This window comes from Lissotriton helveticus, chromosome 3_1, assembly GCF_964261635.1.
Source record: "Lissotriton helveticus chromosome 3_1, aLisHel1.1, whole genome shotgun sequence".
NCBI classification, from domain to species: Eukaryota; Metazoa; Chordata; class Amphibia; order Caudata; family Salamandridae; genus Lissotriton; species Lissotriton helveticus.
The window spans coordinates 399,305,050-399,322,627 of NC_136061.1; the positions used below are offsets into that span (position 1 = coordinate 399,305,050).

Genomic DNA, 17,578 nt, shown 5'->3' on the forward strand with positions numbered 1-17,578 from the left:
TACCTGTGGTTATCGTGATTTACCAGGTGCGATAAATAGCGCCTATACTTGTAATCGGGCACTTAGACGTTCGTGCACACCTCCCGTCCATGGTGTGATCCTGTTATACTCAGCTTATTTCTCCTGGAATGGCGTCCCATGGAGCCCCGCCACTTTGTTCTGAAATTCAAACCTCAGAGCACTAATTTACATTAGAATACTCAATCAAAATTAATTGTCGAATCACATAATAGAAGTAGGGCATTCTGTGCAGTAGAAATACTTTCCTCGCCTTCCACGCTCGGACGCCGGTTCGCTCACACGACGTTCCTTACTCTAAGTGACAGTGTGTCGCTGTTTGTGTCATTGGCTCCCTTCGTCCCGGATGTGGGCGGAGCCGTGGCTCTGTCAGTGAGAGTTTTCATAGTGGAGCGTCGAAGGGTGACTCTTACGCATGGAGCTCCAGGGGCCGGAGGCGGGAGCCCAGCTGGACCCGGGGCTCTGGATGCGGCCCCCCGGGCTTCTCTCCCGCCCGGACGTGCTGTGCATGGCCGGGCTTCTGGGCGCCTCCCTGCGGGCGCTGCACGAGGCCCACGGGCCGGACTCGGTGGCTGCGCTGGTGCCACAGGTGGTGCGGGTCCTGGAGCTGCTCGAGGCCTTCGCCGAGCGCGGGGAGGAGCAGTCCCGGGGCCGGCAGGCGCTGCGAGCCCTGCGGACGCTGCGGGCCGACGAGGAGCGGGCCGAGGTGAGGGGGAGGGTGCACTCGCAGCAGGGGTTGCTTTGCAGTGAATTACAACTAAATCTCAATTCAGCACCACGCAGGTGTCTCAAGAGATTTTGTTCAAATGCGTAATGTTTCAAAAGTATTCAATGTTTGCAGAGAGGCCAAGATTTAGATGTGCATGTGGTTTGCACACTGTTGCGATCCATTAACGGGCACTGTGTGAAGCTTTCAATCATGTGCTGTAAGAAACAACCACTCACAAATGGAACTCAGTCACCTCACTTCAATGTATGCAAAAAAACTACAGCAACACAGATTCTTCATAAAAACACAATATCATCAGGGACTACAAGATTAAGTAAAAATAGGAAATGTAAATACTGGCTGTGTCTCTGAGATGGAATGCCGTAAGGCTTTTTACAATCAATGTTGAGAAATGGATCGGGGTTTTTGCAAGTAAAGTTAAAGAGATGAATATAGAATTAATGTCTGAGACCTGGCAGGACCTGCCCCAATTGAAGGCCTCAATAGATTGATAATTTCCTGCAATCTTCAAAACATAGATCCGTTTTACTGCACCTCAATGGAATCTCTCCACTCCAATTTCAGTGAATGAAACTTGCGGTTCCATGCCCAGGGTTGCTAATTTACTCAGAGTACATTCTTGCTATTTCTTCATTGTTTGTGGTTCTTGAAGGCCCAGGAGCAGGTACTTTTTTTTATATGGAATATCTGCCTCTAACTTGGTTTAGAAATCATTTATGTATAGTTTAGACGGCATTAGTGTATATTTGAAGTGATTTATTCTTGTATTTGATATTTTAAGTTTATATTTCAAAGGTAAAAAATATTTTTCCCCCTGATTTTCTATGTTTTTTGACGCCCTTGACATTAAAATACAGACTATATTGAGGAAATACCAGCAATGTGGCAACCCTATTATAGCAGGGGTGAAAGATGGCTCCCCTAGAGCTCAAAGTGTTCTCTCCCTTAATCGTTTGTCTTATGATGTTGATCTACAGCCCACAGCTCTCAACCTATTACATTTGTAATGAGGGTTCCCTGAAATGGAAACAATGTTCTAACACAACCTTCAATTGCAAAGTATATAATGCTAGGTACGTATTTTGTATGTCATTGCAGTACGCGTTTAATTTTAGATGCACAACTAGGGTTTGCCAAGGCAGTCCTTCTTAACCTAAACAACTTGGAGGCAGCTGGACAGTCCTTGAAACAAACATTTCCTGGTGTGCCTGGAACCTCAGGAACCGGATACTTCTGTGAGCTCATTGAATGATCAGAACTTCTTTTTAGTTGTGGACTCTCATTGGGTAATGATGGCGAGTAGTCCAAGCTTATCCTTGAAGGGTTATTTATTGTGTAGTGCTTGGGTACAGATCATACCTGAATAGGGTATAATAAAGACATGTCCAGGCGGCATCTTGATTTTATGGAAAGTTTTATAGTTCACATGCATATTAAAACTACTGATGCACACCTTATCAGGCACATTAGTGGTGTCTCACAGATGCAGTGTCCAGCATGCAGGGCTAATTCAAAGTGGTCTATGATGCCAGAAGTTACGAATCCTACTGTTCTTTTAGTGATGTCTGACGTTGGCCGCATTACGTTTGAAGTTCTCCAGGCAGTTGCTTGTGCTTTCCTCGTACCATGTCACACCAGGGTTGTAGCAAATGGCCATGTTGCTGGATGTACGTTTGAAGTTCTCCAGGGAGTTGCATGTGCTTCCTATGTACCAGGTCGTGCAAGGGTTGTAGCGAATGCCCATGTTGCTGATCATCACACAAACAGCATGCCACTTTTGGGAAGAACGAGCATTTTGGGCAAGCTGTTCTGCAAATGCAGTTCAGTTTGTTGATGTCTGCAGCCCTTTACTCTCATTCGTGATGCCAGAAGTAGGGAAAAGTGTCTGATCTCCAGCAGTAGTGTTGGGTTAGGCTTGATAGGAGCACAGTCTTGGTATCACCCCAAACTTCAAGCAGTGATCATCAGAACAGTAGCTGAACCTTGTTTCTTTGGCTGAGGAGGCATGTTGTTGGCACATGGGGCGTTCTATCCCTTTTCCTCCAACAGCAATCAGCCATGTATGCTTCTCACCAGTCTTTCATGGCTGGCCCCAACTTGGGTGGCATAGTGAGCAAAAGAACGATTGATTCAACCCAGATCACTGAAGAGGAGCGGTCTAAAAGTTTCATCACCTGGTCCATCATCTTGCTATGTTTGCTATGTTCCCCCTTAGAGGCATGGGTATGCCCAGATGTGGGTCCCTTGCTGACTCTGCCACTGGATTAAAGCTAGCTGGCTGGTGAGGGATGAGACCCTAAAACCGGCCTCAGTATGGTTGTTTCCGATCCCGGGAGGACCTGGCCTGGTATTTCGGACTGGACTGTTTCCATGAGGAGCAGGGTCAAGACTGATTTGCATATGGCTAGGTCCAAACTGAGGTGGCATGGTGAGCAAAAAACGATGGATTCAACCCAGATCTCTGTACTGGTGGTGAGTGGTTGAACTCTTTCTTCACTCAGTTCATCATCTTATTGTGTTTGCTATGGTCCCAATTTGTATTTGGCAGATAATTAAAACCTTTTTTTTAAATTCCTGGTGCAATCCTTTTCTGGCTTGACGAACAAATTCTATTGGGAAAGGTGGGAACCTATTCCTGTGTCACAGGACCAGTTTATATCCCCAGGGAAGGGAATTTCAAAGAATTGAACTAGACACTCAGAACTCCTTAATTCTCAGTAATTTGTTGGAATCTCCTTTCCACTCGGCCAATGAAAGAGTTTGGTACTAGCTCACACAACTTGTTTGGCTTGCCTGGCACAAGATATTAATCCCATTTTTTTGTGTGTGGTGCCCCTCCTTCCATACGGTTAGGTACCTGTTCCACACTGTTAGATATTCCATTCAGTTTAGCCTGTCCTCTTCCCCCCCCCCCACCACAAACACACACACACCACGCAAAGCTGTTACGTCCTCCCTCCCTCCCTTCATCTCTGGTGATCTTTCAATCTGGTTACTTAGAGGGTAAAGGCTGTGTCCAAGTTCTCCAGTTCACAAAAGCTGGGAGTGTTGAGAAGCACTCTATACTACCAGCTATAAGTGTCAGAGTGAACTAGTCCGTTTTCTTCTTCCATGGCAAACACATGCAGTATCAGACTTTTCCTTTCCAAGTGCCGCCTCTTGCCTCTGCTGGTGGGTGAGAAGCAAACTGGGATGGTGCTGTGATGATGCTCACTCTGCTTACTAGCCCTTGAAGCACTAGAATGCACAATTTCTGTAGGACAGTTTGCTGGATGGGTCCATGAACACTCCTGATTGAGGATTGCCCCATTCAATTTGTTTTCAATGCAAACATGTCAGCATGAGTACAGCTCACATTTCTATAATCGTTCAGTAGACCGTAAGGGGGCCACTGCAATGCTCTGGAAATCTTGTACTTTATCATACAGGGGTTAAGCAACTGTAGGTATTTGCGAAGGCTAGCTTTATTCACCTTCACTTTACTTGGCAGTGAGTGTCCTCTACTGGTAAAAGAAGATGAAAGCGTGAGCAATAATGGAGCAAAGGGATGGTTTTTGTTAGTGTGTGCTGGGACTATGTCGATGAAGGCTGCTAGGGTCCAAAGATTAATGTTGATTGAGTTGCTCCAGTTGAGAAGAACATGTTCAAAACAAACAGAAAAAAGTAAGGAAAAAGTGAGTAAATGAGTCATGGTGGGTCTGCAGAGGAATCTGATAGGTAGTTCCAAGTGTAGTTAAGGGCACAAGATAGCAGTTTCTCCTTTCCCCATCATACTTAATTCACAAAGTCTTCTCCTACTATACTTGGGGGCTCCAAGGGTGTTGATTTTTTTACCAGCTAATGATTGCTGGGTGAGATACCAGTGAATCTCCAATGTCTGTGCAATTATTCCGACAGAGTACATCAATACGTTGAAAATGAATGTATCATAAACGGACATTTATATTTAGAAGATATAAATCCAAGCATGTGGTATGTTGACGGCTTTGGACTTTAACTGGAATATCACATGACGGGCATAAAAATTCTAGTCCCTATGGTGAGTCAGATTTTATGAGGTAGAGCTATATTTAGGACATATTCACGCAATCTGGCAAGTTGACAAAGAACAGGTGTTCTGTTCAGTCAAAGTGAAGTGCAATAAAAATCCCTTTAAATCTAGTTTTTATCTTGTCATATTTTCTTTGTGTTCTGAAATAGAGGGTCAGAAGTCAGTTTCCAGTGACTTTTCCTTCTCTGACTGCAGAGTTCCAGGATTTTGTCAAGTGAACTGTCTGATCTGCTGTCTGAAGTGTGCAATTAATGGCTATAGGGAGTCAGGTTTTTCCTAACACACATTTAAATAGCTAATAAATCAACTGTACAAACATTTCAGAATAGGTTTCAGTAGTTGTGAAAGCAGATTTGTTTTCTAATTCTGTGTTATGAAAACAATATTTTAATAGGATGGAAAAACAAATAAGAACACTTAACTTGGTGATGTACAAATTATAAAAATGTTTTCTGTAACCCAATTTTCACAAATTGTTAATACACTATATAGTTTCGTCAGTAAGGTTGTGGGAAGGTTTTTGGCAATTTTCGGGAAATGTACTGTTGGTAAATGACAGTACACTACCACATCATGCTTTAGTAATCTATTTATTAAAGGTGAGTGTTTAAACATGAACTCAGAAACAGTCCTGCCTCTACCCTGATGGTAATGCTATTAGTAAACTTAGAGGAAAGTCAGGGATCATGCGTACCCTCTGTGGGGGCGAGATTCTTATTACACATGGAGCAAATGTGTCATCTGTTTAATCAAACAAAATAGTTTTGTTTTGTACAGCAGAAATACTGAACTCACATGTTTGAAAATGTGCTCATATGTGAGAATGAAGAAAAAGGCGACAGTAATATAAAATATTTGGCAAAGATCACATCATTTGAGACCAGTTTACGGGTCGGGTATATTACAGTTAGGTCGAGTAGATTATTTAAGTTACTTAACCTGCACGTAACATTTTTATGATTTTTAAGTCCGGCTATAAGTATTTGAATGTTAGACATTTAACCATCAAACCACTTTGTATTGTAGATCGAAATTCTGTTAATCTATTAATGCAGGGGGTTAAGTATTGATATATTTCTTTTCTAAAATACTGTCATCCATGCTATCATCTCCATCAGTATTTGCCCATGCTTGTGTAAATGAATTAAATGAATATAATATACGGACTCTTTTTCTTTAGGTGAACTATAATCTGTCCTTAGCAAGAGATTGGGTACACTTGTAGTATCTAAATTGGTCGATCTGGCCTCCGTTTTGTATTGCAGCTGTATTCATGTAGGCTAAAGTGAAAATATTTCCTCGCTGATTTGGGAAGGTCTGGAAAGAATTACCCAACTGTTACAGGGAAATTGATGTGAGGTTTGGTTACTCAATACAGAATATTAGAAGATTTGATTTGATTTGATTTAATTTACTCTAAAGCGGCCTTCTAGGTACTGTACTAGATATGTGCAGACGTTTTAAATTGAAAATCTGGGTAACGCTGCTAGATAAGGGCAGATAGATAAGGGCAGCATGTCTATCGCTCTATCTATTGGACCTTTGAGAAATCACATATAAAGAAGAATCGGAGAGTGTTTCAAATACGATCACCCTATGCCCTGGCCTAAAGGCTTAGAGAAAATGATCGCTGCTCTAAATTAAGAAAAACATGGTGCACTCTGTGTGTTACATTTCAACTGTGCCTTTAGAGTCCAAGTAATAGAACATGCTACAGAGTTCTAAATTACTTCAGGGAAACCTCAAAATTACTTCTCCAAACACACACAACTTTTTGGAATAAAGCATGATTTTAATAATGCCATTTTAATGGATATCTTTAAAATTATGTACGTTTTTATAGTTTTGTGCAGAGGTCCTCAAACATTTTTGGTGTGAGCCCCCTTACCCAATATGTTTTGAAGTCGCTCCCACCCGCCCCCACCAAAACTTTATGGATAGGCTTGGAGGAGCGGAAGGGGCAGGGTTGAGTACAGTGGGCGTATGAGATCATTTTAGGGGTACTCTTTCAGTATCTCATAATCAACCCTAAAAGTGAGAAAATACATTAAAAACAGAATTAGACAAAATATAATATCTCCTCTGCCTCTCTCTCTCTTTCCTCACTAAGCCTGGCCGTCACTGCAGTCTTGAGACAGACTCACGGTTCCTTTCAGAAAATTGAAGGTTTCACTTGCTGCCCACCTCTTTGCATTAGTGGTGCCCTCCGCCTACATGCTATCCACCATGCTTCTATTGTAAAGTAAAACAGGCTCAATAGTGATGCTGTGGGTCCTTCAACTTCCTTGGCCCCAGTGCCTCCGCACTTGCCTTACTAATGAGAAGGAATAACTTGCAAAGCAGGCAATCTCCTCTGCCCCTTGTTAACCCCCTAGCAACCATGCTCCTTTCTGTTACTGCTCTGAGCCCTAAGCTAAGGTGTCTCCATTGCTTCAATTTCCTCATCTCTTGGTTCGATGCCCAAATCAATAATGGCACATCAAGGATATACTGAGCCCTAATACAAGCAAAGAATGATAGTAAAACAGTTATATTAGAGGTTTCGTTGGTCTCCAGCGTCTCTGGGCCTCATTGCCATTGTCTGCAGCACAAATGATACCTACTCCTCTACCCACTCCACTGGTCCATCACTTCCTAGGCCTGAGGCCCAAAGCAGACCGTCTTCCCCTTTGTGTCAAAAAAGAAAAAAGCTCCACATCTCTCCCCCTTGTGTTTGGAACCTGTGCTTTGTAGCAGGGGAAACTTGGGCCCCTATGTTAACTAGGTAAATGTCTCCCCAGTCCCCTTTTCGCTAGGATTATATCCATATTTGGGATGTAGTAACCCCTCATACCATTACCCCAGTGCCAGATCACCCGCACTCTAATGGTAATGATGGACAATTGAATAAAATGGTTCCACATTTCCTAACACCTTCTTTAGGACATCACTTTGAGAAAGTGGGGAATCTGTGTCTGTCCCCTCTTCTGTGTGATGTCTTTGTAGCTATCCTTGGGTTTTGCTCCTTTTTGCTTGTTCCTGAGCCATTACTCGGGGGCTCCAGGGTTCTCATTGATCAAGGTTCTAAATACACCCTTTTATGCTTACTCGCTGTCACTGCCTCAACTCACCTGAGAGAACATCTGCATTGAAGCAGAGATCGAAGTTGGCCGGGTGTACGAGGAACAAGTTACTTAATTGTTTAAAATTTTCCAAAAATAGTTCCCATATTTGTTGAAAAATAACCATTGACCAGTGCAAGTGACCACAATTGAATTTAAAGTACACTATGTATTACGTTTACATGTTCATGAAGGATTGTCACAACATTGAAAACATCCTTTTGTTAGTGCATACTAAGAATGAAATTGTGTCACTGATCTATTCTTCTTCTTTCTTTTCTTTTCTCACGTATACTTTCATTTTCACAGGAGTCACAACTCAACCTTCTCTTTTCTACTCAATAGAATCTTCTTGTGACAGGTTGCAATGTAAGGTGTGGACTACCTGACTGTACATTTATCGTAACCTGCATTATTTAGAAATGGCCGCCGTCATCTCAGTAGACTTTAGCCACCTTAAGTTCTCATGTCCCTCTAATATTTACATTAGACTGTCACATGCTAAACTACTAGACCGGAATTGCATCATTTACAAATGGACGCTTAGGAGCTTAAGAAACGTCCCGAGAAGCCCGTTTAATACCGATGAATCCTTGATCGGTCCTTACGTGCTGCAGACTTGCCAGCCACAGGTTAGTTTGAAAAAAGTTGGCAGCTTCGTTTAACTGACTATCCTCTAGTTTTAGATTTACTTATTTTTGAGTTGTCTTTTTAGTATTACTTTTACGTATGCCCTAATAATTATTAGGCCTGGGCCGTAAATTCCGTTCCGCTCATGGAATTTGCGGCATTTGGGTAAGTTCGTGTAGAACGCGAAATTGCCCAAAAATTTGCGTTCTGCGACTTCGCGAATTTTTTTGCGTATTCACGTTCTCAAAATGCGTGTTCGTGAGATATTTCACCCCGAGCACGCAAATTGCGAACAGGAAAAAAGCATCGCGAACAAGCAGTTCTGCGTGTTCGCGGCATTTCTGCGTGTTCGTGGAGATTTTTTACCATTTTCCGGAGATCTGCGTAACGCGATTACGCAAATTCCGCCCACCCCTAATAATTATTCCAGACTTGCCTTTTGAGGTGTCAATCCATTTTTAAACTATTCTTACGAGTGAGGTACTAAGATAAGCCACTCTTGTCACATATACGTTTTGGCGTTTGTTTATAATGGGGAAGGGGTATATACAAGTAAATCGTCTGTCGCAGATTTAAAAGACCAAAACATGCGTGTCTCGTTTTCTTCTCTTTTTATATCTCTTAGGGGCATATCATAGCCCTCCGCTTTCTCGTACTCACACGTAAGTTTATACACATTTTTTCTTTAACAATATATAATATATATTTAAAATATATATGTGGTCATAATTAGAATGATTGATTTTTCCCTCTCTTTGGATCTCAAACGACAGGGGTTGATGTAGTTTCTTGACAAATTAAGATGCAAGTCCCTTTCAGGTTATAGTCCGTTTATGTGACTAAACATATATTTAGTGATCTCTAAAAATGTAAAATAATTATCTTTTCTTTTATTCTTTAGTAGGTACCTGTTGCCCTTAAAATTGACTGTGTGATATTAACCAAGGAACTTGAAAACAAACCATTTACGTAGGTAAACTTGTCCACTAATCAATACTCTTTTATATTCTCTATGACCACAAGGCACATTTTATACTATATAACTGTGTCTCTTTCCTTGATCACAGTTCCCTGTTTTTTTCGCTGTTAATATTGGGTTAGTTTGACAAAATAGTTTGGCCGAATTAGATGCGCCACAGCACTTAGTGAGTCTTCTATTTTTTAACTTAAACTTCACGTTTTACTTCAGTTTATGAGCATACTTGTCTGGTGTATAATTAACAAAACAGACTAGTTCTTTCTGTGTCATGTTATGTGATCGCTTCTTTTACGTCGTATATGCTTAATTGATACCTTCACGGACCCATGGAAACTATGTGGTGATAACTTTGTGCTGAACATTCCATACAGAGCCATCTAAATAGGTATATATGCTGAGTATGACTTAGTCTTCCAGTTTAAAATAGGCAAAAGAGACAGAACATCCTTTCTTATTAGCTGATGCCTTATCGTACATATTTTTTCTTCATAACTGTGTTAGTATCTGGTCATCCTTACTAGAAGACCTTGGACAACTATGGAAGACGATTGCATTTTACTCAATGTTTATCTAAGGTATACACCTTTACCTCCACACTATTCACGATATGGGCACATCTTGGTTCTTTTTTTTTCTCCACCACTTTTACTACTGCTTTATTCACTTTCTGAGCATCTCAAATCTCGATGAGTCACTCTTGTTACATGGTATTTTGGGTCTACCTTTTTCTATTAACCATTTAATCCTCTTTTCACACAACACTATGAATTGGAACTGTAGTTAACTTCCCATTTTTCATAATTTTTCCTGTTTCCAGAAATTCGGATATCCTTTCTCTTTTTGTAAATATTATATATTTCTTTCTGATATTATTTGCAGCCTTGAAAAAGTTACTGTTGTAACGAAACACGTGTCGGCTGCTGATTCAACAGGGGGTACACTGTATTATGCCCTCCAACTTTGAAAATTGTACTGTTTGTCTTTGAATCAATGGTATTATCTAATGTGTGTATTTTATACATTAAATGGAATAGCAAGCTACACATTTGTGCATTGCCTGAATTGAGGGTCGCAACGAATAGGATAATTATCCATGAATTAATTTTTTAACAAATTGGAGTGCCAAGGTTTATCTTGTTGCTTAACATTCACACTGGGTTCAATTGAACCACAGTGAGTTGATGCCTGTGGTAGTGGGGTGTTTTATTCTTGACCTTGAGGGGCACCTATACTATAATTTAAGTCTTACTACATAATTATGATGTGCTACCATTAAACCACCACTACCATTTGTCTAGTATTGTAACGTTTTTAATACTGATAGTGGCATCAAGGTTATTAATTTTAAACGAAAGTAATACTTAATTAAACACCCTAGACCTTGTAGTACAGTAGAAAAGAGCAAGCACAAACCCCTCAAGTATCAAGCCCAAACTTATATTGTGGACTTACTGTTTAAAGTCCTATGCCATGGTTTTCTTTAGTAGTTTAGGAGAGACTGGTTTTGCAGAATATAATTGGCCAATATTAGATTATTATGAGATTTAAACACTCATGATAGCTCTGAATAAGTTTAGATAGAAGAATGAATTTAAGACGGAACCTGTGGATTTGCCCAAAATTCAGAGGGCCACAGATGGTGGGGTCACTTACTGCTCTGCTCTTCATTTCAGGCAATCTCTTATCTTTTACAAGTCAAATATCAGCTCTGGCAGGCACATGCTTTAGCATTCTAAGAATGCTACGCAAAATCTTAGATATTCTACCGTTAGATACCAAAAAGACCATTGTGCAGGCCCTGGTTACATCTCGTCTGGATTACTGCAACATCCTCAATTTAGGGGTTACAAAAGGCAATTTGAATATACTACAGAAGGTCAAAAATGCAGCGGCCCTAATGAAACTGAACATTCCGAGGCACCCCCCGTGGGAGCTGCCTTAAGGGAGCTACACTGGTTACCAGTATAGGCAAGAGTCACTTTTAAATCTGTTTCTGCCGCAGGATTTTTAATTAGAATGGGCCTAGGTTTCTGTGCCCTTTACTTTACCACCGACCTCCCGGAATTACAGGTCCGTGGGAACTGCTATGTTGGTAGTGCCTAAAGTTCAAAAAGCACGTTTGGGAGGCAGATCCTTTAGCTTTTTAGCAGCTAAAACTTGGAACAAGCTGCTTTTGGAATCGATGATGCATCAGTCTGAGGCGATGTTTCGCAAAAAAGTTAAGACTTGGTCCTTTCAGTCATCACCGGGGGACTAGTATTCAGCGCTGTTGCTGCGGATAGACCGTTCTATGTTGGGATTAGGGGTTTTCTGGGGGGATAGGGCTCTGTTGTTAGGACTGAGATGTCTCAGTGCGGGGACCGTTGGCTTTAGCTTTAATCTAATCCGTCAAAGCACATTATGACAGCTCCTCAACTATTGTCTGAGCGTTTATGGTTGTTCTTCAGGTATTTTTCAATTCTCTTAGAAATCCAGGCTGTCCATAAGCTGGTCTCTAAACATTTGGTTCATTGTAGAATCTGAGGAATGGGCATTAGCCTCACAGGCCCAAAGTTCCTGGTTCGCTGGGTATTCAAATATGCTGGTTGAGGGTATTAGAGGTGATCCTTCCTTCTAGAACAAAGATTTGTGATCCTGACCTGGATAGTTCCAAGTGGACGAATGGGTTCTGCTAGGAAGCTCAAAATTCAGGCTTCAAGTGTAGGCTAGTTGCTTGAATTCTGCACAGCTAACATAATCTCCAAACTAGTTAACAAGCCCTCACAATACTCCTCCCTCCCCTCAGTGGGGCTTAAAACACTTGTCCGTCTTCTGATCTGAGATAAGTGCTGCACACCATGCACAACAGTCCGCTCATGTAGGCCTTACCTGGGCAATCGGGCATTTCCCTGGTAGGGTAGGGGCCTGTTTTGCAGCGATTGGGATCGGTTTTGCAGCAGAGCTGCATTATCGGCCCCCAGTAACAAAAGCGACAAGCAAGCATTTCCAGCCTCCTGGACCAGGCAGTGCTCCCCCAGGGGCTGGTCTGAGAAAACTGCCAGGGCTGCTTTGAGTTCCCAGTCCGGCCCAGCCTAGTCTGCCTAGTCGAGGCTAGAAAATGACGGGCTGACTGATAGAGGTCTTTTTTAATGTACAGGGAGATTCACAGTTATGCGGGTAGGACTCCTTTTGCTTCATTAGACACTTTTTGCAGACCACTTCACACAGTGAAAACAGTAGGACCCCCAGGCTGAATTATCAGGCTTTGTTTCTGCCTAAGAAGCGCTGCAGGCCGAGTTAAAAATACTGATACACAAGGTCTCTTTTCGGGGGACAATGTGGAGACCGGGAGTACAGGCCCAAAGCTGTGGTTGCAGGAGTTATTTACGTCTATTGTCACAGGGTCAGTCCTACTTTGGCTCTTCAATCTGGGCCAAGTACAGCCATTTCAGCACTTCACTCGGTGGTAGCAATGACCAGTAGTCACAGGTTTCTCAGGTAGGTTACTGCTTGGGTATATTGACTCTGGGCAACATTGATACATAGGCGGGAAACATGGGTTGAGCTCTCAATACACTCCCAGCAGCGCACGAAGAGCCTAGTGCTTATCTTTCGAAAAAGACAAGTACTTTATATTACTTAAATGAGCAATACTACACACTGCAATGATGCTGTAGATGCCTGATACTCTGGTTGGAGCCCAAAGTGGTGCCCAACTAGGCTCCCTGTTTTCCTCTATGACTTGGGGTTCTGCTGGTGTAGTCTCTAGCTCATTTGTAACCCTCTCTATCTTAGAACACAGTCTCTTCTTGGAGGCTAAATAGCCCCGTATAGTGTGTCACCGATTCCTTCCTAATGGTGGTGTAGACTGGCAGCTGGCATCCTATGGGCAGGTGGGTTCACCCATGGAGTGCAGGCCCAAGTATACGGCCTGTGGCAGAACTCATGTTGACCGGTTTCAGGCCGCACAGTGAGTCTTTGGAGAGTGGGTGTTCTGGCATCCGTCCTCTTCTGGGCTCTGGCAGTCTCTCAGTGCACGTGGACCTCACAGGTTTGGCAAGCCTGAATTCCTCAGAGAGTGCCCTGTCAGTTGTGCTGGGACCTGCTGGGTAGAGGTGATATAGCAGTCCTCTTTTGCGGACACGGGCTCTGGCGGGTTACTTCTAGGTGCTGTTGGGAGCACGTTGACTGCTGTATTATTGGGTGCTGGTGTCTTGAGTGCTTCCGTTGGCAGGTGCTAGTTTGGCATGTGGCGCCTCAGGGCAGTGGCCTCAATCTTCAGAACAGACTATTCTTTTTTTAAACCCTCTGGGTGTCATTGTTGTCCGGGGTTGCAGGGACAGCGAGGGTTACCACTGGACAAATGTTGATTCTGGATTCCGTCAGGTCAACCGATTGGGCACACTTCCTCAGGTGCCATGGCGGCCATGAGAGCATAACTAGGATGACACAGGAGGCAACTCAGGCATGTGTCTGAACATTGATCACGCCAGTCACACAGTCAGTGAGTTTCTAGTGGATGCACCCTTGAACCAGAATCAACTGCTTCTATCGCCCTTCGGTCTGCCTTCTGCAGGGTGGGCTTTCTCCTTCGCTCAGGCAGGGCTTTTTGGGTTCCTGGGATAAGTCAGGCAGTTCTTCCTTCACATTAGACTCCAGGAAATATCCCTCACCTTTGGAAAAGTGAGTGTCCGGCAGACGGCAGCCTCTTGTGCAGTCGTCTTCTGGGTACTCAGTGGAGCATACCATCCGTGATCAGAGAGATCTTGGAGCTGGAAAAATAAGTGAGTAAGCCGCTCCCACATTAGCATAAAGGGTATGTAGTTTCTGTTTGCCTTTACAGAACCAGTTCAATTTTCATGTGTAAAAGCAGGATATGCTGCCCCCACCGTGCTACACAAGTGAAGCAGTGATGGGGATAATAGTCCTGTTGTCACTACAGAAGGTCCACTTTGTGCGTCCTTCTAGGTCCATCCCCAATCTTTAGTCCGGCCTAGGTAGCATGCATGCCAGATTAGGAGGAGACTGGAGCCAAATATCTGAAAATTGTGATACCATATACTTGGAGTTGGGAACACAGGACAGGGGTCACACCTCTACACGGTGCAGGGAACGTTTCCATCCCCAGAGTCCCATATTAAAAATTAAAGGGATCCAGTGTGATGGCCATTTTCAGTCGGGACTTGGGCAATCTTCATGTGTTTGGGGCTAACCTATCCTGTACAAGTACTGTTTCACCGCAGGAAAACTAATTCATTATGAGGTGCCTAATATCTCTGTAACTTCATTCAAGACAGTGCTTCATGCCACAACTATGCTGATAGCCACAATGGCATTTTTAATCATATTTGGCCCTTACTTCAAAACCTGCATTGCCTGTAGGTTAGGATAGCCGGACTGTCTCATAATGTGGTTTGTCTTGGGACACCAACAGAAAAACCTAAAAATTCAAGAGAAAGTTGGAGCATGAGAGGTGTTGAATTTTGAAAATGATTACAAGTTTTAAATTATCTAAAAAGAGGGAGGTGTTTGTCAGCATCACCACAGTTGTGTGTAATTCTTTGACAACTTCATTAAAATTTGAAGATGTTTTAGTAAAAAAAACGAATGCACTGCTTATCTTGGAGCACCTCGGTCAACTTTTCAAAACTATCGTATTTGCCTGCTATTTTACCTTTTATTCTGTATTGTGTATTATTTTCCATATATAGACTATCTTTTCTCAGTGTTTCTTCATTGTTGCTTTGGCCGTTTGTTGTTGTGTTTTATTTTACTGTCCAATGTTACTGTGCATTTGGGTTTATGTGTCACACAAGAAAATGCGTAAGTAAAATAAATATAATTTGTGTGTAACTGACCACAAATAGCTGAACCTAGGGTTCTAATAGGAATATCTGCACAATCTTGAAGCCCAACCTTGATTATTTAGCTCTTTAGCAAAAAGTAAGACAAGACGATTGGCAACAAGCTCAAGAAAGTCCTGAACACCTCCATCACCACAGGCTGCTTCCCTGAAGACTGGAAATATGCTGAAGTGAGGTCCGTCCTGAAGAACCCATCCACTGACACAGCAAATCCGAAGAACTACCGGCGCATCTACATTCTCCTCTTTCCGATGAAAGTTCTCAAAGACAATTAACCAGCAACTCACCAAACACTTCGAACACCACAACCACCTGGACCCTTCTCAATCCGAAATCAGAGCCAACCACAGCACCGAGATAGCAGCCACCAACGACCTCCGGCCCCTTCTAGACCACTGCGAACCAGCAGCCCTCATCCTCCTGGATCTGTCAGCTGCCTTCGACACAGTCTCCCACTACATCTTGATAAAGAGACTCCACCAAATCAGAATCCAGGGAGATGACCTCAAAAAGAAGAACCTAGAGAATCTGTCTCCCACCATTCACCTTGGGACTCAAGAAGATCATCCGTGGCATCCCACAAGGATTGTCGCTCAGCCCCACCCTCTTCAACACGTGCATGACCCCCCTGGCCAAAAACATCAAATTGCACGGTCTAAACATCTTCGCATATGCTGACGATACCCAGACCATCCTCTTGCTGTCACAAGACCCCTCCACCACCAGAACCAGGTTCAACAGATGTATAATTAAAATTGCCGACTGGATGAAGGACAACTGTCTCAAGTTCAACTCTGACAAGACGGAAATCCTCATCTTTGGGAGCAACACCTCGCCATGGTAGGACACTTGGTGGCCTGCAGAACTCTGCCCTTCCCTCCCACACACCGACAGCCCATCCCGGCAACCTCCGCATCCTCTTGGACAGCAAGTTATCTATACAGAAACAGGTAAACGCAGTCTTGTTGGCCTACTTCCACACCATACACATGCTCCGTAAGATCTTCAGGTGGTTCCCAATTGACAGTAAAAGGACTGTCACTCAAGCTTTCATCACCAGCAGGCTGGACTACGGTAACACTCTGTATGTAGGAATCACTGCATGCCTCACTAAGAGACTACAGACAATACAAAACGCAGCAACAAGACTCGTCCTTGATCTCCCCAGATGGACTCTCATCACCCCATACCTCAAGAAGCTACTCGGGCTCCCGATCCAGAAGAGATGTCAGTTCAAGATGCTGACCCACACATACAAAGCCCTGCAAGAAGAAAGACCAGCATACATCAACAAATGAATGACCTTCCACAAACCAACCAGACATCTGCGATCAGCCTCCCTTTTCCTCATAGCCACCCCCCGCCGGATCCTCAAATCCAACAGTGGAGGACGCTCCTTCTCTCGCCTAGCAGGTAAGCCTGGAATGACCTTCCCCTGCAACTCAGGAATGCTGCATCTCTCCAGGAATTCAGAAAAGGACTCAAGCCATGGTTGTTCAAATGAACAGAGCATTGCGAATCGACTAGCAACTCCAGTACCTTTAGACCCTCACAGGTGATTTGGCATGCGTTATTCATCCTGATTCACTGGGGAAAAAAACATAGCATAGCTTAGAAAAACGGGCACAGGTGCCGTAAAGTACAGTTCTCCTGGCCATTGAATATCTTGGCTCTTAGATCATGTGGCTCCCAGTTGAAACTTAGTTGGTGGTCTGACTAGGCCAATCTTTTAAAAAGCCTGTCGACAATATAAAGTTATTTGTCCTCAGGGAGATGGACTTCTATGTGCCTGGAGTAGGAGGTTTAAGTTTCCTCTTCCCTGGCCAAAGGCCCACTATTCAGCTGGTCCTCATACAAGTGATATTCTTGCTCAGGCGCAGGACAAGACAGTTGAAACTCCCGGACTGGGCTGTCAGCCACTGATCGGAGGTCTTCCCTAGGTATCCGCGAGGCTCTCAACCCTATCAAAATTGAGAAATATCTAATGCAAGTTCTCTAAGAAAAATTTTGAAAGCGGTTGTTTCCACAATAAAAAAAGATTCAAACTAAATTGAAGGACTGGATCCTGACTTTCACAGTAAGTACTACAGATGTAAGAGAATCAGACAGACTAAGCTGTCTGTGTACTCAATAAGCACACATAACCTAGTAAACGTCTGTGCTGGTATAAGGATGAAGTAAGATCTGTGTATGTTGGCATATCATTTACAGAAAAAATAATGTACT

General features: G+C 43.1%; 1 protein-coding gene across 1 annotated transcript in view; it reads left to right on the forward strand.

Moving 5' to 3' along the window:
• The first annotated feature begins 375 nt into the window (after positions 1-375).
• RILP (Rab interacting lysosomal protein) overlaps positions 376-17,578 on the forward strand; it is a 134,995-nt gene continuing 117,792 nt past the window's right edge. Inside the window, exon 1 of the mRNA XM_078680165.1 lies at positions 376-724. Within this exon, the coding sequence (XP_078536291.1) occupies positions 434-724 (291 nt within the window). The 5' untranslated portion in view covers positions 376-433. The remainder of the gene's footprint in view (positions 725-17,578) is intronic.